Raw genomic sequence first — 27,382 nt, 5'->3', positions numbered from 1 at the left:
TGCGCAAAAAGAGACACATAGATCAATGGAACAGAAAAGAAAGCCCAGAAATAAACCCATGCTTTTATGTTAAATTAGTTTACAACAAACGAGGCAAGAAAATACAAAGGGAAAAAGATAGTCTCTTCAACAAATGGTGTTGGGAAAACTGGACAACTACATGTGAAAGAATGAAACTGGACCACTTTCTCATAACATACACAAAAATAAACTCAAAATGATTTAAAGACCTAAATGTGAGACCTGAAACCATAAAATTCCCAGGAAAATAACATAGGCAGTAACTTCTTTGACATCAGCTATAGAAACATTTTCTAGATATGTGTCCCTTGGCAAGGGACACAAAGGTAAAATTAAACTGCTGGGACTACACCAAAATAAAAAGCTTCTGCACAGAAAGTAAACCATCAACAAAATGAAAAGAAAACCTACTGAATGGGAAGAGATAGTTGCAAATGATATATCTTATTAAGGTACATATACAACATACATAAAGCACTTCTACAACTTAACACCCCAAAACCAAATAATCCAATTTAAAAATGGGCAGAGGAACTGATTAGACATTTTTCCAAGGAAGATATACAGATAGCCAACAGACACATGAAAAGATGCTCAACATCACTAATCATCAAGGAAATGCAAATCAAAACCACAATGAAATATCAGTTTATACCTGTCAGAATGGCTCCAAGCAAAAACAGAAGAAATAATAAGTACTAGTGAAGATGTAGAGAAACAGGAAGCCTCATGCAGTGTTGGTGGGAAAGCAGCCTGGTATAGCCACTGAGGAAAACATTATGGAGATTCCTCAAAAAATTTAAAATAGAATTACCATATGATCCAGTAATTCCACTAAATGGTATTTGCCCAACAGAAACAAAAACACAATTCGAAAAGATATATGCACTTTTATGTTTATTGCAGTATTATTTACACAAGTCAAGATATGGTAACAACCCAAATTTCCATTGATAGATAAATGAATAAAGATGTTTTACACACACACACACACACACACACACACACACACACACACAGTGGATCATTACTCAGTCATTAAAAAGAATGAAATCTTGCCATTTGCAACAACATGGATGGACCTAGAAGGTATTATGCTAACTGAAGTAAGTCAGGCAGAGAAAGACAAATACCATATGATTTCACTCACATATGGAATTTAAGAAACAAAACAAATGAACACACAAAGATAAAAGAGACAAACAATAAAAAACATTCTTAAATAAAGAGAACCAACTGGTGGTTGCCAGAGAGGAGGTTGGTGGGGGATGAGTGAAACAGATAAAGGGGATTAAGAGTACACTTATCTTGATAAGCCCTGAGAAATGTACGGAATTGTACACCTGAAACCAATATAATACTGTATGCTAATTATACTTGAATTTTAAAAAATAAACTAAAAACATAAATTAAATTAAAAATATAAATAAATAAAAATTAAAATGTACTCATGAGAAACCATGTAAGGACTTGTAAGTTAATTTAAGCCTTTGGAGATATTCTTGGTGATAGGTACCTTAATTGGTTATATCTGCAATACTGAAAACATACCTATATATAATTCTTTAATTTGACGTAAGTCAAAAGTTTTAGGGCACCAAGTTATCTTCAAGGCACTCTGTAGAAGATATAAACATGAAAAAGCCTCCAATTTTCCTAGCGTAGGTAGTGAGATACATACACAAAACACAAATAACATAGAATAAGCTCTATAAGAATAAATACATGAAGTATTGGTACTGCATCAAGATAAAAAGCTTCTGCACTACAAAGGAAACAATCAATAAAACTGAAAGGCAGCCTAGGGATGGGAGAAGATAATTTGCAAATGATGTATCTGATAAAGAGTTAACATCCAAGATCTGTAAAGAATTTACCATACTCAATGTCCAAAAACCAAATAACCCAGTTAAGAAATGGGCAAAAGACATGAATAGACATTTTCCCAAAGAAGACATCCAGATGGTTGGACAAAATAAATCAAAACCACAATGAGATACCACCTCACACCTGTCAAAATGGCTAAAATTAACAGCACAAGAAACAACAGTTGTTGACAAGAATGTGGAGAAATGGGAACCCTCCTTGCACGGTTGGTAAGAATGCAAACTGGTGCAGCCACTCTGGAGAACAGTATGGAGGTTCCTCAAGAAACTAAAAATGGAACTACCTTATGATCCATCAACTGCACTACTATGTGTTTATCCAAAGGATACAAAAATACAGATTCAAAGGGGTACATGCACCCCAATGTTTATAGCAGCACTATCAACAATAGCCAAACTATGGAGAGAACCCAAATGTCCATCAACTGATGAATGGATGAAGAAGATGCGTGTGTGCATGCGTGTGTGTGTGTGTGTGTGTGTGTGTGTATAATATATGATATGGGAATATTACTGAGACATCAAAAAGAATGAAATCTTTCCATTTGCAATGATGTGGATGGAGCTAGAATATACAATGCTAAATGAAATAAGTCAACCAGAGAAAGACAAATACCATATGATTTCTTACACGTGGAGTTTAAGAAACAAAACAGGTGAACATAGGTAAAGGGTGGGGGAGAGAAGAGAGGGAAACAAACCACAAGAGATCCTTAATGATACAGAACAAACTGAGGGTTGATGGAGGGAGGCAAGTAGGAGATGGGCTAGATGGGTGATGGGTACTAAGAGGGCACTTGTGATGAGCAATGGGTGCTGTATGTAAGTGATGAATCACCAAATTTTACTCCTAAAACCAATATTGCACTGTGTTAACTAGAATTTAATTTTAAAAAAAGAATAAATATATGAAGATATAACAGAAAGCTAAAAAAAAAGAGCTTCTGTTCCAAATGTAGGATATTAATTACCTTATATCTTCTTACTCTGTGTGTGTGTTTGTTGTTAATTATATAAATTTCTATTACACACAAGTCATTGTGGAAGGTTTTGCCAAACATACACATTAGGTTTATTCAGTTTAATTTTCTAAGACCTAATGATTTTAAAATGGTATAATAAGAGGTTTAAATTTTTGTAAAAATAAGAGTACAATGAAATTCACTGAAAGAAAAAAACCCATATTACCTTTTAGCTCAAAATTTATTCTGCATATTCATTTCTATACACATACACATACAATAAAAGATTCAAATAATAAAAGAGAGTGCCAAGGGGGCGTGTGACCATTTTCCAAATAAGTCCTATGCATAGTAATTGCTCCAAATGTTCAAAGAAAAGAAAGATTATTTTGGTCTAATGTGACTTAAGATTTTCACAGAAAACTTGAAAAGAGGTTAAGCTGTAATAAAGGAAGACAACCAAATGCATTCCAAGAGAATGGAGTAGTATTAGCAAAGCCAGGAGGTAGAAAAATGAGGCATGTAGGGAAGTTGTGGAAAGTAAAACTATTATGGTGAAATTATATAATCATAGACTCAGGTTTGTAAAATGACCTTAAAAGCCATCTAGTACAATAACTGTATGTTGAGGCCAATTATGAAGAACTTGGCCACTACCTTAGAGGCAGCAAAAATATTCAAAGTTTCAGAGCCAGCAAATGGCATGATCAAAGCAGTTATTTAGTAAAAATTACCTCCCTGAAATGGGTAGTATTGACTCTTAAGCAAGGAAGACAGGAAACAGCCAGCTTCAACCCCCTCCCTCTGACTGTTGGAGTCCTGCCCAACCTTCAAAGTCAATCAGGTACCATTTCTGGATTATGCCTTCTTAGAAGGTTCCAGTTATCTTTCTTTCCCAGGAACTCCGAAAGTTCTTGGTCTGTGCCTGAATTACATAAACAGGACTTCATTATAGGCAGGTCTCTAACTCGCCTCCAACAACTTATGCTCCTTGATGGCTGATGGTGTGTTGCATTGATCTTAGTATCTTTACCTCTCTCACCACTGACATTACCTAGCCCAGTGTTTATAGTGGTTTCTTAGGAAATATTTACGAAATCATAGTTTGATACCAAGGTTATTTTTAACTAGATTATTAATGGTTTTCTGCCACAGGGTATTTAAATAATTTGACAAAGTGTGCCACAGACATGTGCTGCAGCAAGAGTACAGTACACAGTGGTCAGTCTGGCTAGAGCACAGAGCTAGGGAATAGGATAGAGAGAAATAGTGACGATAGAACAAGCTCAAAAGGTAATCAGAAGATAGATTCCACAGGACCTTGGAAACCACACCAATGAATTTAGACTTTATTCTGAAAATAACAGGGCGACCCAGAAAGAATGATAATGAACAAGACGAGAGGCAGGGAGACTGTTGTAGTAACCCAGGCAAGAGAAGGCTAACTTTAGTACATTAGTGATGATGACAGGAAGAAATAGACAAATTCAAAAGCTATTACAGAGGCAGAATCAAATGGTAAAGATGGTGGGAAACAAAGATGAGAAGAAGGAGTAGAGGATGATGCTCAGGTTTCTGGTTTGAACAACTGGGACGTACCACCCACAGAGAGAAAGAACAATGGAGGAGGAGTAAATTCTAAGATCACATGATGAGTTTAATTTAGGAATATTTGGTTGAGGTTTCCATAGGCTATACAAGTAAAGATGCCTAGTATGTAGTAGAATATGGTACACAGTCCAGGAAAAAGCTCTGGAATACAGTTCTAGATTTAGAATCATCAGAAAAAGGTGGTAAATGAAACCAATGTAGTGGGAGGTATCGGTCAGGGATGGTGCAATGAGAAAAGAAGAAGATCTATTAAAAAATAGTGATAAAAAAAACCAGTTTTTAAGCCATGATCAGAGGATAAAGAGCTCCAAAATAAAACTGAGAAGGAGGGGCACCTGGGTGGCTCAGTCGGTTGAGCGTCCGACTTCGGCTCAGGTAGTGATCTCGTGGTCCATGAGTTCAAGCCCCGCGTCGGGCTCTGTGCTGACAGCTCAGAGCCTGGAGCCTGTTTCAGATTCTGTGCCTCCCTCTCTCTGACCCTCCCCTGTTCATGCTCTGTCTCTCTCTGTCTCAAAAATAAATAAACGTTAAAAAAAATTTTTTTAAAATAAAAAAATAAATAAATAAATAAAACTGAGAAGGAGTGGCTAGAACAGAAAGGGAAACCAGGAGCCAGTGGAAGGGTACTGAAGCAAAGGGACAGACCTCAACAAGAAATGGTTAAGGTGTAAAATGACTCAGAATTGTCTATTGGATTAACTGTTTGTCTCAGCCAAAAGCAGTCTCAGTAGAGTAGTGTGGTAGAAACAGGACTGCAGTAGGCTGAAAAGTGAAAAAGAAGAAAGAAAAAAGGGGAGTCGCAGTCAAAGATTGACTCTAAGTCAATCCATACAGGGTTCAAGTGAATCAAGGAAATGGAGTCCCTCAGAGACACAGATTCCATGGCAAATGTTAGGGTATGCCTCTCCCTGCACCACTATGCTTAGATTGTAGAGGAGACTTGGAATTAGATGAAACTTTAGTAGTAATGACGATAGAAAAAATACTAGTAAAATGGCAACATACGGACTAAAGCAGTTTAAGGGAAAGGCCCATCCTTTACACTCTGGTGACAGAGCATTCAGAGTTGACTGCATACTCCTAAAACTTCGGATTTGCTTAGCAGCAGCTAACAAAGTTATCTCCTTCTTCTCTTCCAGTAGCTACCACTGTACCACCACCAACCCACCAGTAAAGTATGGCTCACTGATGAAGGACTCAGAGCAATCAGTTGGATTCACCATACTCTAGGACTATACTATCCAATAGAGTTGCTGGTAGCCAAATGTGGCTATATAAATCAAAACTTTAAGTAATTAAAATTTAATTTTCATTTCATTTTATTTCTTCTGTTTTGTGAGCCACATTTAAGCTATGCAGTAGATACACGTGCCTAGTGGCTACTGTATTGGACAGCACAGATTATAAAGTATTTCCACCCGTTCAGAAAGTTCTATTGGACAACATCACTCTGGAGTTAAGAAGCTCTTTCAGAATGTTCTTTTACATTATCCCAAGAAGATTATGAACACTTGCTGAGAGTCCCAAGAGTGCAGCTTATCACATGCCGGCCTGGCTCCACCCAATCGGATTGAAGCCAAAAGGAGAAGAAAACTACATGATGTCAATTCCCCCTGCAGGGTATTTAGTGAAGTCATCACAAGCTAAATATTATGCAAGAACACCCTCCAGAACCTGGGGGCTTATCAAAGAAGGATGACTCACTTCTTAAGATCCATTTTAAGGATGAAGATAAAGTTCAACATAACAGATTTGAGAATGAAAGAGCAAAGTTGAAGTCTGCTTATTTTTAAAATGGTCCTTGAAACAGAATTCATGACTTATTTGAATTGGTGATACTAATGATGCCCTTGTGAGTTGTTCAACCCTGTATTTCTACCTGGTACTAGTCCCAGTAAGCAAGCAATTCCTGAATTTGCATAAGAATCAAAAGAACAATCTTGCTACAATACCTAAATTTTGATTCCACAAGCGAGAGAACATTCTCATGTAAGAATAGGAACTAGAAACCCTATTATGATAGAATGCAGTTATGTATTGGAGGGGAAAAAAAGAACAAAAAAGGAAAAACCCAGATTGCTCTGGAATTTGATGCCAAGGTTCCCATATACCACCTTCAGGAAAATGGCAACAGAGACATTCCAGAGGATCAAGAAAGAGATAAAATGAATATTACAACCAACAGAATTTTCATGGTACTCATGTAACAAGAACTGAAATCTGCACACTATATCATTTCAACCATGAAAAAACAGGTGTTGAGATCTACCCACCCAGCAGATTGAAAAACAAACCTTGGGCTGCTGCTGGTGGCATAGAGATACTACTCTAACGGTCTGTATCTGGAGCCCATTTTTCTCTTAAACCACTGAACTTCATAAGTCTCAGTAACTCAGAAAGGCAAATTGTGCCCATAGAACAAACGAAGAAGAACACAAGAACGTGAAAGTTCACTTCCCAAGGCATTCTGCTAACACGTTTGCTTTTCTACTCAAATATAGCAGGATAACAGAAAATGAGAAGAAGTGAATAAAAGAACAACTGGACTAGCTTTTGCTTTCTTAAATAACAAGAACTAGTATTGTGTATTCTTATCTGTTGGAAAAAAAAAACAGAATGTAGGGTTGGTTTTTTTTTCCAACAGATAAGAATGATAAGTTAAAATCTTTAAGTCATGAGGAAAGTTGACATTTTCTCCTGAAATATAGGACTTTTAGGTTCAGAAACTATATTACAGTTGAAAGATCAAGCTTTCAGAAATCAGGAAATTCCAAAGCAAGCCTACAGCAGTGCTTACTTGGACACATTACACATGGTACATATTTCACGGTCCACGTTTAACAAATAGCTGGGAGATGAAAAAAAAGTTCCACACATTCAGCAGAGCAGAATAAGGTCTATAGCAGAAGGGAGAAGTTTGAGATGTTCTGAATGCTACTCTGAGAAGTAATATTCTGTTAATCTAGTTTTAACAATTTGTTTTTTTTTTTTAATTTTTAGAACAACAGTCATCCCAGTTGAAAAAAAGTATATGTGTGTGTGTGTGTGTGTGTGTGTGTGTGTAAAATGCTATGTCTATCACCATCCTATAAATCTGAGAGGTGCCCCCCCTCTTTTGGCAACTCTCTAAAAATCTCATGAAATAAATGCTTATTTTTCCTCAACTCCAGACCTTAATTTTCTATCTTTGGAACTTAAAAATACTTACATAATTGTCTTCAAATATGGCTTGACTTTTCTTCTTTGATGGAAACAGCATTCCTGCCAACTTTAAAATTTATAGCTACAACCATATTTTTTTAATTTTTAAAAGTACAAAAAAATACCACAACCTCTTAAGTGATTTTGAAATGAACATTTCTTCATATTCATAATTATCCCATGTCACACTGAAATATACTCCAGCTCAGCATACAAATGGAAAGAACATTTACCTCTGAGTCTCACTTGGAGACAATATCAGCAACTAAAAAAAATTCCAGTAGCAATCATACTCCAGGCATCATAAATTTCATAATAAAGTAAAATGGTACAACTAGTAATCAAAATCCTCTGTGTATCTCTCTCTCTTGCTCTCCTCCCTCACTCTGTGTGTGTGTGTGTGTGTGTGTGTGTGTGTGTGTGTAACTCTCACTTTTACAGGCTACACCACAGTTTTCAAAAGCACTTTCATATAACTTCAATAATCTGATCTTCCAACAACCCTCAAAGGTACACAAGACAGGGATTATTTATTACTCCATTTGATAGGGCAGTAAACTGAGATACAGAAAGGCTAAACGACTTGCCAAAACCCAAAGCTCACCAGTGACAAACCCTGGGAAAAATATCCAGACTGTTGATTCCCAGATCAGTCCCTTAAAAGAAAGTTTAGATGTGCAGTTTAAATTAGATGAAAAATGTGCAAAGTTGCTAGGTTTCTAAAGCAGTTTGAACAATGCTTCTTTTTTCTCCATCATAAATGTTCATAGTCTATGTCACTGCTGGAAAAGTGGGGCAGTCACCTGGATTACAGAGAGACTGCATCAAAAGGCTGAATTTGAAAGTATTTACATTTGCAAAATTACATGCCTTTGAAAATCCAGTCCATATAATACTGTATTTGAACAGCTTCTGAGGTAGAAAATACTGAAATTTACTGGAGAAAATAAACACTGGACCATTTATCTTTAAAAATAAATAAAAGAGTAATCTAGGGGGAAATGGTTCCAGAAGACTATAGGGGTGAAATTTAAATCATAGTACTGATTACAAAACTTGTTCAAAAAAACGTGAATCCTTCCAAACTCATTACGATTTTTTTTACGTTTCCTCCTTAAATCAGGTACCACAACAGGGCAGCATTGCAACATCCTTTTCACTTTTAAGTTATGGTGTCAAGTTTACATCTACATCTGCTACATTTTCATAAGAACCTAACTGGCATTTGTAACCAATAAAAATCAGTATTAAAGGCAGCATTCTCATTATTTCAAATGACTCAAGGGTTTGCTGTTCTTTTTGATTCCTCAAAGAAGCAACTGAAGTAAGTGGAGAATGTGTCAGCGTAACTTTTTACATGTGTTTCTCTCTACTTTTCAATTATTGGGCAAGCTCCTAAAAACAAAAAAAAAATTATTTTTCTTTTTCTTATATATTTTGCCCCTGGCAACTAGTGTAGAGCTTGGCACAGGCCACATGGAGTTCACAGACTATGCTGGAAACCGGGCAGAAATTCTCAGGTTCCCCCTCCAAGCCCAGGGATAGAGAAGCGTATCAGAGTCTCGATTTCTTCCCACCAGTGATTTCACAGAAGGAATTGAGCAGTACATATGGTGACAGCCACAGGGGTTAAAAGGGAGGGAAACAGGTCTGTGTGAAGCGCCTGTGGAGAAAATACCTATCTCGAAGCTGGAGTTGGTAGTGTGGCTAAAAAGACAACTGACCAAAGGAACATATTAATCACTGTGTTCTAACAACTTTACACACAGGTCACGGACAGAAAATAGTTGAGAAAAACTAATCTACCACACAATGGATGCAAAATATACATAAACCCTTGGTTAAGCCATCACAAGGACAGCCAAGTTTAGAATGAGACAATTGTCTGTTGGATAATTAGGCCTTTGCTCCCTAAAACATGTCTATAAATTATTCCTCAGGCCAATGTTTAGTTTACATCACATAATCTACATAGCGTTGCTTCTAAGTCAGAGTGTAATTAAATAAATTTGTTTTACATTCTGCTGTGTTGTATGTCTTATTTGTCCTTATTCTTAAATATATGGTTCAAGTAACAGTACATAGGCCCCTTTGCCTTATATTTTATATAAAATAGACGTTTTATGTACCTGCAGTTGGAACCATGTACATGCCACAAATATAGTTTAGAGTTAGAATCAAAATTCCTTAAAAGCCAAGAAAAACTTGTTCCACTAAAGGGCAGGAAAAATGGTGAATTCAGGGTCTTGAAAATGTCACATGATGAATAACCAACCCTGAATAACAAAGCATATCTACATGACAGTATCTGTGAATACAGCAATAGAATATTAGAATATAATAGAATACACGTATGATAGAATAGCAATATATAAACAAGTTTATATAAAGTATACACAGTTTGTAGAAAAGAGAATGTTCATCTAAAAAGATTCCATCTAAGTTTACAAAGGAGAGTTTAAAAAAAAATAGGCCTCTATATTCTGAATTAGAGATGATAAAATAGCTTGTATCCTGTGACTTGCATTTGATGTTTCAAATTTATGTGAGAAAGTGTTCTCAAACATATTTTAAATGTGCATCTGTTACTGCTTATCTATGAGAGTTCAAGTACAAACTGCAGATCACCATCCAAAAACAATGAATATCTAAGACACATATGACTTCACATGCTGCACAATGAAGCAGCCAACTACTTTATCGAGAAAACATGGCCTCATGGCCATGAGGCTCAGACCTCCTACGTGGTTGACTCAGAGTTAATCCTGACACAGAATGTGCTCTCAAAAAGAGATATGGTTGTAGTAGGAAACTCACAATGTGTGACCTAGACAAACCATCAGGAGGAAAGCATATGGCAATCAACTGTTTTACGTACTTTGCAAATCCAATGAAATCTTCGTGGTTGGTGTTGATGTAAGAGACTTGGATGTCAATCAGTAGCAGTACCTATAAGTTAAAGAGAAACCCTTCAGTGAAAACTGATCGTAGATATTCTCAAACACAAAACTGAGTAATTGCCTACAAATTATTTATCTTTATTTAATTCTTAAAAGGATGCTTCAGTTAAAATGAGAAGTTGCATCAATTTTTTTTCATTAGACTCACAATTTTTACTCTAAATTCAGAAATTAAAAATCTACATGAAAAGTCTGAGTCCCACATGAAGACAACATGTTTATAGTTTATAGGCATGGACTCTGCTAATTTAACACAGAATGTAGGATTATTCTAGTCCTCTAAAATGTAGGCATAATGTTCAAAAGAAGGATACACGTGTACCAATGACGGGCTGCTCAGAGCTTCCTGTTCCTGTAGGCACTATATATTAGCCATGAAATAACAATATTATCTCTTGTTTTTCCTCTTCTCTTCTACCTCTTTAAGCTCCTTCTAGGCAAGCAGGAGTAACATCTCATCAACCAATTCAAAAAGGCAATATACAAATAAATAGAAAACTTCCTCAAGATCAACAGGCCTGGTTATCAAAGCAAAACTTCAGTCAGGTCTCTGCTAAAAGATCACTTCTTTAGAGGGATCCTCCCTACTATCTAAACTAGCACTCGGGGCGCCTGGGTGGCTCAGTCGGCCTGACTTGGGCTCAGGTGATGATTTTGCAGTTGGTGAGTTCAAGCCCCATGTCGGGCTCTGTGTTGGCAGCTCAGAGCCTGGAGCCTGCTCCAGATTCTGTGTCTCCCTCTCTATTTCTCCAGCTCCCCTGCTCATGCTTCTTCTGTCTCTCTCAAAAATAAATATTTAAAAAAATTAAAAATAAATAAACCAGCACTCTGTTTGTACCTTATTATACCGCCTTATTTTCCTTTGTAGCACTACCGCTAGCTGACATAGTAAGTTTTTACTTATTCAGTATACAGACCCCATCTGCCGTATCCATGCTCTATCCCCAGTGCCTTGAACTTCATGGACAATCAAGATTTGTCAAGGAATGAACTGAATGCATTGTTCCCATAAACATGAAACATGAAAATGTTCTAATCATGAGATACTTAGAAACTTTAAGTCAGAGGTTTGGAAAGTCCCTCTGTAGAAAATATTCTTCAATAGGAGATAAGAGAGGGTAGAGCAACCAACCAGACACTGTAAGAGAGTTTTATCCCAGAGATACTCAAAACTGAGTTCCCCTTCCTAAGTTTCCTTTTGTTCTCCCAACTGTGTCCCTTCTCTTTCTAGAATGTTTGTTAATAGGAAGAAAAAAAAAAATCCAGAATCCCTGCCTACATACCTCCAGAGCTCTGCACCTTGACTTTGTTGAACGAACTTTTGATAAACATGATGAACATATTCATGCTGCCTCCCTTCAATGAAGATGACATTTGAATGCATCAGAGCCCTCAGGATAACAGTTCACTGACCAGGTCTATGTAATGTTCCCCAGAGGGTACTTCCTCAGGAAAGGCTTACCAGATCCTCACCCTATACGCTCACCCCAAACCAGGTTAGATAATGCTAACACTGTCATATAGACTATATATTGTATTATATTTTATATGTATATTGCACCTTATACTTTTTATTTGTGGTATATACCACAAATGTAATTAATTCTTTGTGTATATTTTGTTTGATGTTTTGCTTCCTCGCAAGACTGTAGGTAAGCTCAGGGTGCCCGGGTGGCTCAGCTGTTTCAGTGTCTGACTCTTGATATCGGCTGAGCTCATGATCTCGCAGTCATGGAACTGAGCCCTGTGTCAGGCTCCACATTGGGAGTGGGGCCTGCTTAGGATTCTCTCTCTGCCTCTCTCTCTGCCCCTCCCCTGCTCTCTTTCTCAAAATAAATAAACATTTTTTAAAAAGACTGTAAGTAAGCTCCATGGAAGCAGGAGTTATATTTGTCTTGTTCACCTCTTATCCCCAGAACGTAGCATGATACACGTAGTAGGTGCCCAGTAAATATTTGTGGCTATAAATTGATAACTGTCTACCAGCCTTGAATAAGACTTTGCTTTAAAGGGAGCAATTTATTACCACATAATCAGTAAATGGCCGCTTATTGTTGTCTCTCTGTCACTACCCAATGCTATGGGCTCTGAGGGTTTGCTTTTATGGCTAATCTCAGCTGGTCGTCTTGCTGTGAATCCCAAGGGGACCTGGCCAAAAAAAATTAATGCATCACCCAAATCCATCCTTACTACCAAATATAAAGTCACAGTACAGGCACTATTAGGTCAGTAACGTCATACTTTTATGAAAAAGTTTCGTATCCTCAGATACAGTTTCATTTCTTGTCCTAATGAACAAAACTCTAGAGTTAGGAGGGGTCATCATTATTACTTTGTCTGTGGTATTGCCTCTATTCTCCCAACAATAAAGCCAGATTCTGTTAAATGTTATACTCCCAAATCCATTTGGCCAGGAGTTTGCATCAATAAACCATAATGTTTAAGCACAAATAAATTGTTGCCGCCATAAAGAGCAAAATATCTACATAATTCTCAGCATTGCCAAAGGTTGTCACGAATATCTTGGCCGTTCATGCACATTAACTTGGACTGCAGTATAGGAAAAAAGTGGGAAAAAAAATAAAAACTATGGCTGCTCTCATTCATATTCCTGGAAACTGGGAGTCTGTGTTCATCCTAGGAAAAGAGCCAGGTCGCATGTGGGGGATGAAAAGGAAAATAGTACATTTTTTTCTCATTTTTTCACTTTCTCAGAGTTTCTCACTGCCTTTCCACCCACAGTTATTGAATATTTAGTTAAAGAAAAAGTAAAGCTACCCCTGCTAGCAATAATCACCCACAAAGTCAGTCCCTTTAACATGCAATTACATGTGTGGAAGCACCTGGAATGATAGCAGGCACACATTTTAAAAAAACCTATGTCTTAGAAAAAAGCTCACAGATTTATGGTTGTCTATATGTTTAATATTGAAGAATTCCGCCCCCCCCCCCCACAAGGCTTCCAGAGCAGAGGTCAGTAATAATTTCTTAAAAACTTTTAAAACCTGGGGCTCCTGGGTGGCTCAGTCAGTTTAGCAACTGACTTTGACTCAGGTCATGATCTCAACCGCTTGTGGGTTTGAGCCCTGCACTGGGCTCTGTGCTGACAGCTCAGAGCCTGGAGCCTGTTTCGGATTCTGTGTCTCCCTCTCTCTCTGCCCCTCTTCCACCTCCCTCCCTCCCTCTCTCTCTCTCTCTCTCTCTCTCTCTCCCTAAGAATTAAAAAAAAAAATCATTAAAATTAAAAAAAATTTTTTAACTAAAAAATAACTACAAGAACACCTCAAAGCATTTCTGGTACAAAGGCCTGGGAAAATGGGTCACTCTCTGGCCAGCTACTTTGGAAGCATCATACAACCCAAAGCAGCATGGAGTTCAGAACTCAAACCTGAGATCTATGCAAACTGCTACCTTCACATGTCCAAGAACATGAATGTTTTTACCGCACAGGTCGTACTATAGGTGCCAAGCACCAGCTTCTTCAAGTGGTTGGCTGATGAACTGTCAGACTAGGACACCTGAGATGGCCACTTAGTAGAGACACCTGCTCCATCCCTTATCTCCCACTTGGGGAATGAAGTGATCACTACATCAGAGTTGCAGGTGAAAGACAATTTCTCTTAAAATCAGAAAAAGGCAATTCTTTCTCACAGATACTAGGTACCACAGCTCTGTAGGAAAAACAATGAAAACAACTAAAATTAATGAAGAACTCAGAACTGCATTTGGATGCTTAATTTCATCCTCATAAAATTCCTATGAGTTAACTACCATTATTATCTCACTTTAAGATGAGGAAACTGAAGTATACGATGTCAAGCACCTTATTATTTGCACAGAAAATAATGGCAGAGGTGGAATTCGGACTCAGGCAGTCTGAACCTGAAGCCCACAATCTTAACAACAGTGCTAAGTTTGATTACATTGTTTCAGTAAAGCAAAACTGAAACAGGAAACATGAAGCTAACAACTGCTTAGATAGGAAAACAAAGGTAATTAAGATAATAATTGTACTACTTCAATATTGTTTTTACATAGGATCCCTAAGAGTTAAGTAGGATAATATTATCCTTTGAATTTTATAAAATATGGACACTGAATTAAAACTGTTATCTTATTGACTTAAGGTCAGGAGTACAGTTGATACTAGAACTTCAGTTTTCTTGGTCCAACTGCAGCCATGACATTAGATGTGTGGGGGAACTTCTGGTGTCAGGATTTTATATCTGGCCCCAGGCTTGATTTCACTGGCTCGTGAGTTAACATTGATTTGTTTATCTCCACTAAGTCAGAAAGCCTATTTTCTCCTCTTTTTGGCTACTGTAGCTATCCAAGGGTGTGGAAGCTGGAAAACAAGTGAAAACTATGAATAATGGTTAATTAACTTCCAAAGCACAACGATAAAAAGTAGTAGCAATGAATCCCACAGCTCAAGCTGATAGTCAAGTTTTACTGAGTCACAAATATCCCAACCTACTGGGCCCCCATCCTGTCTCTTCACTTTCTCCTTCCACCCTCCCCACCCCGCCCCACCCCTACACGCACCCTCTGTGGCAGTTTGCCTGTGTCTCTCTCCCTGTGGTTTCTCTCTCTTCTATTTTGCCTTCTCCTTTTTCCCTGGCTTTCCCTCTCCGCCTTTCCAAAATCTTGGAATTCTAAGAGGCACAAAATCTTGGAATTCTAACTTAGAGAGACTTCTGAGATGACATAGACCAACATCCCAAAGCTGTACATGAGAAAACAACAGTCCTGAGAAGTGATTTCCACAAGAACATGCTGTTATTTTGTAGAGAACACATGGCCTGAGTCCAGTGTCCTCTACATGCTGTCACAGCTGTGTCCTGGAACTGAAGAGCATTTGAAAACCTTCATGCCTCCCCTTATAACATTTTTGTAAATAACTAAGAATAAAATCCACCTAAATTTAAGAAGCTTTTACTATTTACACACAGTCCTTAGCTTTTTCTAATGAATTACCTTCGCATAAAATAACCTTTTGAATTAAAAGAGCTAAATAGGATTAGAAGATAATTTTAAGGTCACTCCTTACAAGCCATATATATATATATATATATTCACTAAATAGACATGTTTAAAAGAGCTGTTTTTTTTTCAATGTTTATTTATTTTTGAGAGAGAGAGACACACACACACAGTGAGAGCGGGAGAGGGGCAGAGAGAGAGAGACAGACAGAGGGAGACAGAATCGGAGGCAGGCTCCAGGCTCTGAGCTGTCAGCACAGAGCCCAACGTGGGGCTCGAACCCATGTCATGACCTGAGCCGAAGTCAGATGCTTAACTGACTGAGCCGGCCAGGTGCCCTAAAAGAGCTGTTCTTAAACATTTTTTTCTCTAATTATTTTTATGAAAATGAATGTAGATGAAGGTATACTGAAACACTAGCACAGTTTAAACTTGTTGAAGAAGTGACAATGAGAATAATCTTTCGGGAAAGCAATCTGGCAATATGTATCAAAAAAAAAATCTTAAAACCCTCTGTATATCTGTCAACCTAATTATTTCACAGGATTCTGAGATTAAATAATAAAGACATTCATCACAGAATTGCTTGGGATAGCAGCAATGAGACAAACAAATAAACTGTTTAAACAGATACTTAAGTATCTAATCACAGGTTCCATGGATAAGTTGATGAATAGCTTTCTCCATTCACCTAGGGGGAAAAAAACTGACATTCTTCATAACATTTTAGGAATTTATGAATATCCTGATACCCATCTGTCGGCCCATTAAAAGCTAAGAACCTCTGCTTAAAGAAAACATGTGGAATGTTTCTGGATTATTGGCTTTCAGAGTGGAGTGTATACATGCCAGGGGTGCACATGACAATCCATGGGGCACCAAGAGTAAAAGTAATTCCTATTACTGTTTTCTAAACGTTGTCCTTCAAAGCTTTTACACTCATTTATATTCTCAACATACACAAGATGTTAGTATAGCAACACATGTATAAAATTCATAAATAAGTAAAAATAAACATATGTGGTTGTGTTCTTTCTTGCCATTCAGAGAAAGGCCAACTGTTGGAGACCACCAGACAGCCTTGGAGAACTTCCACTTCTGACAAAGACCCTGCCCAACAAGGAAGCCTCCCCTCACCTGGTCCTTTGTCTTCCCTTCTCGCTCGCGAATATGGTTGGCAACAATCCTTTCTGTTTCCTCGCAGAGTCTGGGGAAGTTTGCCAGCTGTTAAGAGAAACATCTGAGTTAATACACAAAAAGTTATACTGCAAAAAAAGAAGCAAAGATATGTTATCTTATAGAAGGTACATATTGCAAATCTAGAAGCAAAAGTAAAATATCCTAAAGAAGAATGGCAGAGTGACAGAAAGGGCTCCACAAACAATCATCAAAATAACTACATTATCTGATAGGAAACACTTCAAAACCAGTAGAGAAATTCCCTGCAAAAACAAAAACAGAAATCCAAATACCATCTAGTACTATGCTCTACAGAGTTGGCACTTAATAAAGTTCAAAGATAAAGAAGATAGAAATGAGGATGAAAAAGAGAACAATGACTCACATTTAGAGAGTACTTACCATGTTCTAGGCTGTGTGCTTAACACCTCATGAGTTATCTCATTCAAAATCCACAACAATCATAAAAGATAGGTTTTATTATTAATTCCATTATATAGAGGATGAAAATGAAGCATAGAGAAGTTAAGCAACTTGCCCAAGAGTAAACAGCTCAGAATTGGTGGGCCTAGAATTCCAACCCAAGCCCTTGGGACTCCAGAGCCCATTGTCCTGTCCACTACTCTTTGAGAATGATTTATTCCATGAACCACAGAGGTCAATTTTTTTAAGTTTTAATTTATTTATCCTGAGAGAGAGAGAGAGTACACATGTGCATGTGCACTTGAGTGGGAAGGGGCAGAGAGAGGGAGAGAGAGAATCCCAAGCAGGCTGCACGCTTTCAGAGCAGAGTCCGATGACAGGGGGCTTGATCTCACCAACTGTGAGATCATGACCTGAGCTGAAATCAAGAGTTGGACACTCAACTGATTGAGTCACCAGGCACCCTGACATAATTTTTTTAATTCTTCCCTAACAGATATGTTTGCATGTACATACTTTTTGGCAAAACTATAGAAATAATACATTTCAATCACTTATCCCATTATGCAGGTAATTGTCAAAAATTTAATCTGCAAAAAGGAATGAATTAATCATAGTTGTTTTCAATGTAAGAAAGAAGAAGAATGGGATTCTACGAGAATATTCAAGGAGGCCTAATCCAGAAGGACTTGGGTAAAGTTGTGTAGAACAGTTGTGGGGGAAATGAAGCTTTCCATGCCCCAGAACAGTGTGAAGGCAATGCGGGACAGGGACAATGAATGGTAAAGGAAGTAAAGAAAGATCAGAGCAGAGAGTGAGGAGGATGGTCTTGTGGTGAAAGTAGAAAGGTAAACAGAGGTCAGATCAGAAGGATCCTTGCAGACCTGCAATGAATTTTGGCTCCTGAAGCAATTCAGATGAGAAATGCTGGTGACGTGGACTGGGATAGCAGAAATAGAATGGAGAAAAGTGTGCAAATTCATGGCATATGACAGGCAAATGCTAATTCAATGATCATTTAAAGCACCTGAAAATAATAATAATATCCCACAAAATAGGCAAAGGACATGATTTAATTAAAAAAGAAATTTAATGATCAATAGCAAAAGAAAAATATTAAACTGCATAAATGATCCAAGTAATGCAAAGAAAGATAATAACTCTCATGTTGTCAAATGGTTCTAATTATTTTTATGAGACTTAATCTAGATGAAGGTATACTGAAACTAGCAGTTTAAGCTTGCTGAAAAAGCGACAATGAGAATAATCTTTCTGGAAAGCAATTTGGCAATATGTATCAAAAAAAAATCTTAAAACCCTCTGTTTATCTGTCAACCTAATTATTTCACAGGATTCTGAGATAAAATAATAAGGACATTCATCACAGCATTGCTTGGGATAGCAACAATAAGATAAACAAATAAAACTATTTAAACCACCTAAATATGTAATGATATTAAATAAGTTAAGGTAGATCCACTAATGGGATATAATTACCTGTTCAAATAATATCCATTACCTAATTTTTTCATTCTAATTTCTAAATAATATCTAAAAACATGGTAAAGTGTTTATGACAGTAAGTGAAGAAAATCAGGCCACATGTATATAAATGTGATTACACATAAGCATACACACATATACACGTAGTCATAGGCCACCATATACCCTTGATATCCTTCAAGGATACAATCCAAGATCTTACAAATCTCAAAATTCTTGGGTAATATTGTAGCACCTAATATGTCTCCTAATTTTTAAGCAGTTGGAACTAAACCTCCCTGAAATATAGCTGCCCCATGGTCAAACAAGGTCACTGTACACAGCAACTTTATAGTATGCATGATGCACATTAGTGTCTTAGCTAGACAACAAACTGTAATTCTTCATGGAACCATCATAATCACAAATCATACATAAATATTCAACCTCTAAGGCTGCAAGTCTACTGTCCACACACAGAAAAAGGTCTATAGAAATACTACAAAATGTTAATAGGAATAATCTCTTGGAATCATGGGTTATGCATAATTTCCATTTTTTTCTATCTACATCTCTACCTTCTCCAAATTTTTCTACAGTGACCATAGAGCATAGCATCATAATAAAAGCATAGAGACCTGGCTGCCTCGTTACTTTCAAAATTCACAGCCCAGTGTCTCTTCATGAGATCACCAAACCATTACTCCCTTTTTGAAATCCTTAGCTGAATCCTGAGATGTATGGCTCATTTGGGGGATTATTTCATGAAAAATTGAAGGCACAAATGAAACTTCCACTTCAAGTTTTGGAGACATATTCCAGGAAAAGTCTATTATCCCAGTAGCCCTTTTATACTCTGAGAATATCGTAAGTTATTTTTTGTGAATCCTGTAAAAAGTTTTAAGCAGAGAAGAAATAGCTGATCAACACCAGTTGTTCTTCTTCACTAGTGCAAACCCGGGTGGTATATGTGACAGTCACCACTAGCCTGTCCTAGGCTACCAGAGCAACTGTTTCTCCTCTGCACTCAGAGCATCCCAAGCTAACGGCACACCTTTGCTTTTTGACAACAGCTGCACAAATATAGAATTGTCCTCCTGCAGAAAAGCGACAACACAAGGAATAGTGGTCTACTGAGAAGGAAAGTCAAGCCTCTAACAGCATTTAGAAAATGGATGACAGCAGAAGGTTATTTTTAAAACACCAAAGAATGGCACTATAAATATTTTTTTTCAGAAACAAAATACTTGATAGCTGAAGGTTCCCAAGCTAGTATGCAGCCATCATTAAAGTCTTGAGAAAGGCCAAAATGACAAGAGTACTCCAAGAAGCAGAAACATCTAAGAACCCTCCCAACTACTGGCCTTGTGGGGAGGATTGATTTTTTATGTGTGTGTATCTCCTCATCTTTCCAAACTTACTACCCATGGGCTTAACTTCACCAGGAAAGGAGCCCACCAGAGCCATAATTTGGTACCTACAACTGAGACAACTGGAAGTAAATGAGCCTAATTTCTAAGTGGAACAAAAGGGAAAGAGAACACACTGTAAGAACCGCCCCCATGGAGGCAAAGGAGGAGAAATATTGAAGGAGACACTAAGCAGTGCAGGACCTAGCCATGGCTGAAAGGCAGTAATGAAGCTGGTATGGTTTCTATCTAGCTGGTTGATTTGGAAAGACTGTAGGAGTATAAAAATCAAAATGTTGGCTTGAATTGCTGGCTCTCAAATGTAATACTCCAGTCCCAATTCTTCTCATAATATATAGAGGAAGAAGTTAAAAAAAAAAAGTCCCACTCACATTCTGAATCATTTCTGATTTCTGATCAGGCTTTCTGTCACTCATTTCATTAGCTCATTCAATGGCAGTTCCTGCTCAGTTTGCATAACCCTTTTCTTTGTTTTAAAAAATACTTCACTCTGCCCAGTTCAGTTCCTCACCTCTCTTCTAGGTCTCTTATTTAAGGCACAATGTTTCCTCAACCTTATTAACCATTATAATTTCTTATCTCTTTTGCTCTGAATACCAAATTGAAAGCTTGCATTTATAAGACTATATTTACTTTGTCAAATCATCAAAGTTGTAATTATGTATGCCAAAATAATATTGATTTAGAGGATGCCATTTTTATGCATTTACTCCCCTATTAACTACTTAAATATTCTAGAAATTGATTAATACAGAATCAAGGAATTAAGGCTTTGCTACTGATTATATTAATTTTATATTCCTGAATTTATTTCACATCAGTCATTCATTTAACAAAGATTCATTGGGAAACTGCCATAAGCCAGCCTGACACTCAGTTTTTGTCAAACTACCTGATATTAAAAACAGTCTTGAGTGGCAGGTTGACTATAAAGGTATATTGTCACACCAGAGAGAAATATTTTATAAAAATCAAGAGAAAACACATGAAAAATAAATGGCTAAACCTGCTCAGAGAAGGCCTCAGAGGATCTGATGCTTAAAATCAAAACAATGAAACTTCCAGACAGAGCAGGACATTAATCAAATGACAAATTATTTCTAAACAGCTTACTGTTTTGTTATTTTTAAATGTTTATTTATTTTTGAGAGAGAGAGAGAGAGAGAGAAAGAGACAGAGTTTGAACAGGGGAGGGGCAGACAGAGAGGGAGACATAGAATCTGAAACAGGCTCCAGGCTCCGAGCTGTCAGCACAGAGCTCAACGTGGGGCTCAAACCCACACACTGCGAGATCATGACCTGAGTTGAAGTTGGACGCTCAACCCACTGAGTCACCCAGGTGCCCCTAAACAGCTTATTGTTAAAATTACACGGAATAATCTTAAGTAATAAGGAATATCCAATGTGGAAACAATGCAGTATATATGAAGTAATTCTGAGAGAAAATTTTAGTTATGGTCTGAGAGAAAATAGCATCATATATTTTTTAATACAAAACATGTTTTAATAAAATTCAGTATTTTAAGTGTTACTTATGGCAGCATTTAATTACTTTGGTGGCATTTCAATATAAAATTTGCTTTTAAGCATGGACCACATTTTTCCCCTAAAGGAAAAAATATTACTTGAATGGCCTTTCTATGCAATACAAGTTACACACTTATAAAATTTACTAACAATTGATTAATCAGACCATGAGAGCCATGCTATTAGGTTTCTCTTGGAACAGACACAGGATGAGGCAAGATTTCTACATCGTCAAGAGTAACTAGTTTGCTGCCTTAAGCAAAGACTCAGGTTATTAGGTAACCATCTGTTCATAGTTCCATACCAAACACAAACGGAGAAAATAAACTAAAGACCAGATCAATTTTTTTTTAATGCACATGACTTGAGTTGATTGGTTTGGCTAAACTAAAGGTATGGACTCTGTTTTGATACAAAAGCTATAAACCTTCCAATGTTGGCCACTGAGTAACAGTAATGATTTTACTGCTCATGAAAGCATATAATAATTTTATTCCATTTCTGTGAATTAAAACCTGCCCCCAAGTCCCTAGAAATCCTTTATTTGTTTATAGCATAACACTGGATTCATTCAGGAAAGGAGAAAATATTTATTATTATGAAATAAGACATTTATTATGACAAAAGGTAAAACAAGCAGTAACATCTACAAAGGTGAGAAACAATTCTAGTACAGAGGTCAAGAGATTGCACAAGTGTAAATGGGAAAATTTTTTTATCAAGTGTTCTGTATTTTATTTTATTTTATTTTTTAATGTTTATTTATTTTGGGGACAGAGAGAGACAGAGCATGAACAGGGGAGGGGCAGAGAGAGAGGGAGACACAGAATCGGAAGCAGGCTTCAGGCTCTGAGCCATCAGCCCAGAGCCCGACGCGGGGCTCGAACTCACGAACCGTGAGATCGTGACCTGAGCTGAAGTTGGACGCTTAACCAACTGAGCCACCCAGGTGCCCCTCAAGTGTTCTGTATTTTAGAAGTGGCACATGGGAAGTCTTAGAAGACCTAAGTAAAGTTGTTAGAAGGGGAAGGGAGCCAGGTCCCATTGAGGTGGCCTTGGGTAAAGTGGTCAGAGAAAAAGAAATGCTGCTGGCCCTCCTTCTCCAAGTGGGCAAATCCCAAATCTTTACACCTCAGATACTTTCTACAATTGGTGCATATGTGATAGAAGAATATGTAAGTTATACTGGTATGTTCTCACCATAACATTTCATCTAAGCAGAGAAATGAGAACTTCAATGTTAGCAAATGCTGAAGAATAAAAACAAAAGTCCAACCTTGAGTGAAATAAGGCTGAAAGATAATCAGAAGAGAGAGCCTCACGAAGTAATTCAGAGCACACCCAAACAGGAGCCCAGGGTGGGGCTGACACTGTCCCCAAACAACACCTGAAGATAATAATCAGATTTCCTTTCTTTCCAAGTTTATCTCTGGTAGACGTATTAATGAACAGCTTAAAAAGAAAAATCAGGGTGCCTGGGTGCCTCACTCACTTGAGCATCTGACTCTTGATTTCGGCTCAGGTCATGATCCCGGGTCATGGGATCGAGCCCCAGGTCACGCTCTGTGCTGAACATGGAGCCCACTTAAGATTCTCTCTCTCTCTCCCTCTGCCCTTCTCCCCCACTCATGCTCTTTCTCTCTCTCTCTAAAGTAAAAAGAAAAGAGAAAAACAGAAAAATCAAGGGGAAAAGCAGAAGCCAGGGCAAATTATAAATTAAGAATTAATTATAAAGATCATAAATTCTTTAGTGAATTATGAGATGAAAAGGTGAAATTCCTGGAATATTATTCAGCCATTAAAAAGAGGGAAATCCTATCATTTGTGACAAGTTAGATGGACCTTGAGGGTAGGGGCTAAGCAAAATAAGTCATACAGAATCTGCATGATCACACTCATGGAATCTTGTAGAATCTAAGAAGCAATAATAACAACAACCAAGCTCATAGATACTGAGAACAGATTGATGGTTGCCAGGAGCAAGGGGCGGGCAAAATGGGTGACAGTGTTCAAAAGGTACAAACTTACAGTTAAAAAATAAAATCCTGGGGATGTAATGTACAGCATGGTGACTATAGTTAATAATACTGTATGCATATTCACAAATTGTTAAGAGAATAGATCTTTAAAGTTCTCATCACAAGAAAAACTTTTTAATACTATGTGTGGTGATGGCTGTTCACTAGACCCAATGTGGTGATCATTTCACAGTGTATACAATATTGAATCATTATGTTATATACTGGGAACTAACATAGTATGTCCATTATGCCTCAATAAAATAGGTGGGGGTGGGGTTAAAAACAAGTAACAATAACAAAAAGGTGAAATTCCTATTCTTTTTTTTTTTTTTTAATTTTTTTTTTTAACGTTTTTTTTTTTTTTGGGACAGAGAGAGACAGAGCATGAACGGGGGAGGGACAGAGAGAGAGGGAGACACAGAATCGGAAACAGGCTCCAGGCTCTGAGCCATCAGCCCAGAGCCTGACGCGGGGCTCGAACTCACGGACGGTGAGATCGTGACCTGGCTGCAGTCGGACGCTTAACCGACTGCGCCACCCAGGCGCCCCCGAAATTCCTATTCTTTAAAAGCCAAGTCCCAGGCCTGAATTCTCTACAATACCCAATGAGAGGTTCAAACTTTAATAATCAGCCTGATTTGACACATGAGTTATGTGAGGTATCTATTATATGCAGAACATAGCAGTTTGTTAGACTGACAGCCAACTGGCAGAGAAGGTGAAAAGTGAGTCTTTTTGTTCATAGAAAACCACAGCAGATCTATCCAGACCTAAAAGAGCCCTATCTGAGCATGATGTTTTGCAGCTATCCTCCTTCAACCTATAGACTTTCATGGAAGGTAATCAAGTGGCTACTTCAGTCAAACTCATCATTATCTGCCACATCAATAAGACATGATTCACTTATTCTTTCAATTATTCATTCAATAATTATTATTGAAAATCTGGCTGTTTTAAGATTGTGAATAGAGTGCTGAATAAACCAAATCCCTACTCCCATGGAGCTTATATTCTCAAAGTCCCTTTATTGTCCAACAACAAGAAAAACAAAAGATATACATAGTATAATTCACGTGGTCATATGTGCCACAAAGAAAAATGAAGTTTGGTAAGTAGATGAAGACTTACGTGTATGTGTGTGTATGTCTCCGTTTTGAAGGAAGGCATGTACAACTGTAGATAGGAAAATCTGAGAAAGACTGATTAAATGGCATTTGAGGAGAGACTTGAAAGGAAGCCAGGGGGTGATCTGCACAAGTATCTTGAGGCAGAGCATTTCCAACACTGAGAATGAGAAGTACAAAGGCCCTGCCATCATATCCCCTTGACATGTTGAAGAAACGAGGAGACCAGTCTAGCTGGAATGGACCAAGGGAGGGGAAAGTGGGAGGAGCTTAGAGGTGAAAAGGAGTAAGATCATGTAGGCCTTGAAAGCCATGCTAAGGACTTTAGATTCACCTGATTAGTTATGTGTACTCAAAGCAAGATATTGAGTCACCTAACATGCCACAAAATTCAGCATTTCTTCTAATAGCGCTTTTTAATGAAAAAATTTTCCTTATATTTCTAACAGCCAACTAATGCATCTTTTCTATTTCCTTGCAAAGCTTTTCTTTTTTTTTTCTTTTTTTTTTCCTTTTTCTGAACAGGGTAAAAAAAAATCAATTAATTGGTATGATGGCAATCCAAGAATGTGGTTTCCCAAGAGGCCAATAAATGGCACAGTTGTTAAACTGTGGTTAAAAAAACAAGATGTTCCTCTCAGTGCTTCCTGAAAGAAACTCAGGACCCTGCAATGGTGCACTGGAGAATTGGGGGTAAAGAAAAGCAGCTGAGAGCTAATACCCACCAGAAAAATTCTGAAATTGACACGTCTCTGGAGTGAAGCCAAACACTCATAAAGCTCTAATGTTCTTGTCTTGTCCTCCAGTGCCCCAGAGACAACAGTGAGAAAATACACGAGAAGACTGCATTTCCCCAGGTTAGAAGTCTAGCTTTGTGTTTTGTTACTTGAACACACATAAATCCCATGTTTTCCACTGATGTTTATTTATGTGGCTTAAGAAAAAAATTAAGTATTTTACACATAAGACATTCAACATGAGAAACGTTGTAAATGAAAATACTGTTTTAAGAATACATGTGAATATATACATTCACAATACAGCTAGAGTAACTATGGTTTTCAGATGGCCTGGGGAAGTCTTGCTTTACTCCTACTATTCCAGTGAAAGTATTAATAGCTCCCCCTTTCAATCTCAAAAGAGTCCTATGTTGGATGACAAATAATATAATCACATTATCTATGGCTCATATTCAAAGGGGTCAAGTAATAAAGCCCAGGTATCCTCAACTTTAATCAAGATTATTTTGCTTGTAAAAGAACTTGAAAGTAGACATAACAAGGGCAAAAGTCAAGAACATCAAAATGAGAAATAAGGAAAAGAAAACCTGCTCAAATTTTATCATTTTAAAAGGAATGACTAGGGGGGCCTGGGTGGCTCAGTTGGTTAGGCATCCGACTTCAGCTCAGGTCATGATCTCGTGGTTTGTGGGTTCGCACCCCGTGTCAGGTTCTGTGCTGATAGCTCAGAGCCTGGAAGCTGCCTCGGATTCTGTGTGTCCCTCTCTCTTTGTCCCTCCCCTGCTTGTGCGTGCTCTCTCTCTTTCTCTCTCTCTCTCTCTCAAAAATAAATAAACACAAAAAGCTTAAAAAAAATAAAAATAGAAGTCATGACTAAAATATTCTTTTAAAGTACAGAGTTCTTTAGCATCAGGATAACTTTAGAATATCTAAAATTTTTTGTAAGTTTATTTATTTGTTTTGAGAGACAGAGTGCACATGTGCAATTGGGAGAGGGGCAGAGAGAGAGAGAGAGAGAGAGAGAGAGAGAGAGAGAGAAAATCCCAAGCAGGCTCCACAGTGTCAGCACAGAGCCCGATGCAAGGGCTTGATCTCACGACCATGAGATCATGACCTGAGCCAAAATCAACTTGTTTACTGACTGAGCCACCCAGGTGCCCCTAGAATATCTCAATTCTTAATTTATAAAGTATTTATAGAGTGCCTCTTCTGTAGGGTTAGTCATTATGTTAGATACCAAGAATAAGAAGATAAGACGTAGCTCTTTTTTATTATTACTTTTTTACATTTATTTATTTTGAGAGAGAGAGAGAGCAGGGGAGGCACAGAGAGAAAGGGAGGGAGGGAAGGAGGGAGGGAGGGAGGGAGAGAGAGAGAGAGAGAGAGAGAGAGAGAGAGAGAGAATGACTATCCCAAGCAGGCTCCACATCAGTGGTGTTGAGTCCTACATGGGGCTTCAACTTAGGAACCATGAGATCATGACCTGAGCTGAAACCAAGAGTTGCACACCTAACCAACTGAGCCACCCAGGCACCCTGACATAGCTCTTTTTTAAAAGGAGTTTAGAATCAACAGGAGGAGATTATAGGTTATTTAGGTTATTTACCCAAACAAATAAATTATAAACAGCTACAATCCCATATCATAAATGCTCTGATAAAAGTAAACATAGGGTGTCAAGTGAAGCACTGAAAAGGGAGCAAGGATGGAGATCAGGGGAGGATTCAGAGGCCGTACAAGAAGATTTTTTGGGAAAATGATGATGATTGAGCTGGATCATAAAAAATAAGAGGGGATGGAAGGTGAAGACAAGAGGAAAAGGAGACATTCAA

The 27,382-nt window shown here is 37.7% G+C and overlaps 1 protein-coding gene across 9 annotated transcripts in view; it reads right to left on the bottom strand.

Moving 5' to 3' along the window:
* Positions 1-27,382, bottom strand: part of DNM3 (dynamin 3) — a 560,234-nt gene that overhangs the window by 318,419 nt on the left and 214,433 nt on the right. For all 9 annotated transcript variants that reach the window (XR_007458711.1, XM_049633950.1, XM_049633954.1 and 6 more), the window contains exons 11-12: positions 16,762-16,848; positions 10,560-10,630 (exon numbers count right to left, since the gene is read on the bottom strand). Coding sequence is in view for 8 of the 9 variants with exons in the window: in XM_049633950.1 (XP_049489907.1) it covers positions 10,560-10,630; positions 16,762-16,848 (158 nt within the window). In the remaining variant the exon portion in view is untranslated. The remainder of the gene's footprint in view (positions 1-10,559; positions 10,631-16,761; positions 16,849-27,382) is intronic.

This window comes from Panthera uncia, chromosome F1, assembly GCF_023721935.1.
Source record: "Panthera uncia isolate 11264 chromosome F1, Puncia_PCG_1.0, whole genome shotgun sequence".
Lineage (NCBI taxonomy): Eukaryota > Metazoa > Chordata > Mammalia > Carnivora > Felidae > Panthera > Panthera uncia.
This window is presented reverse-complemented; position numbering and strand designations above follow the sequence as displayed.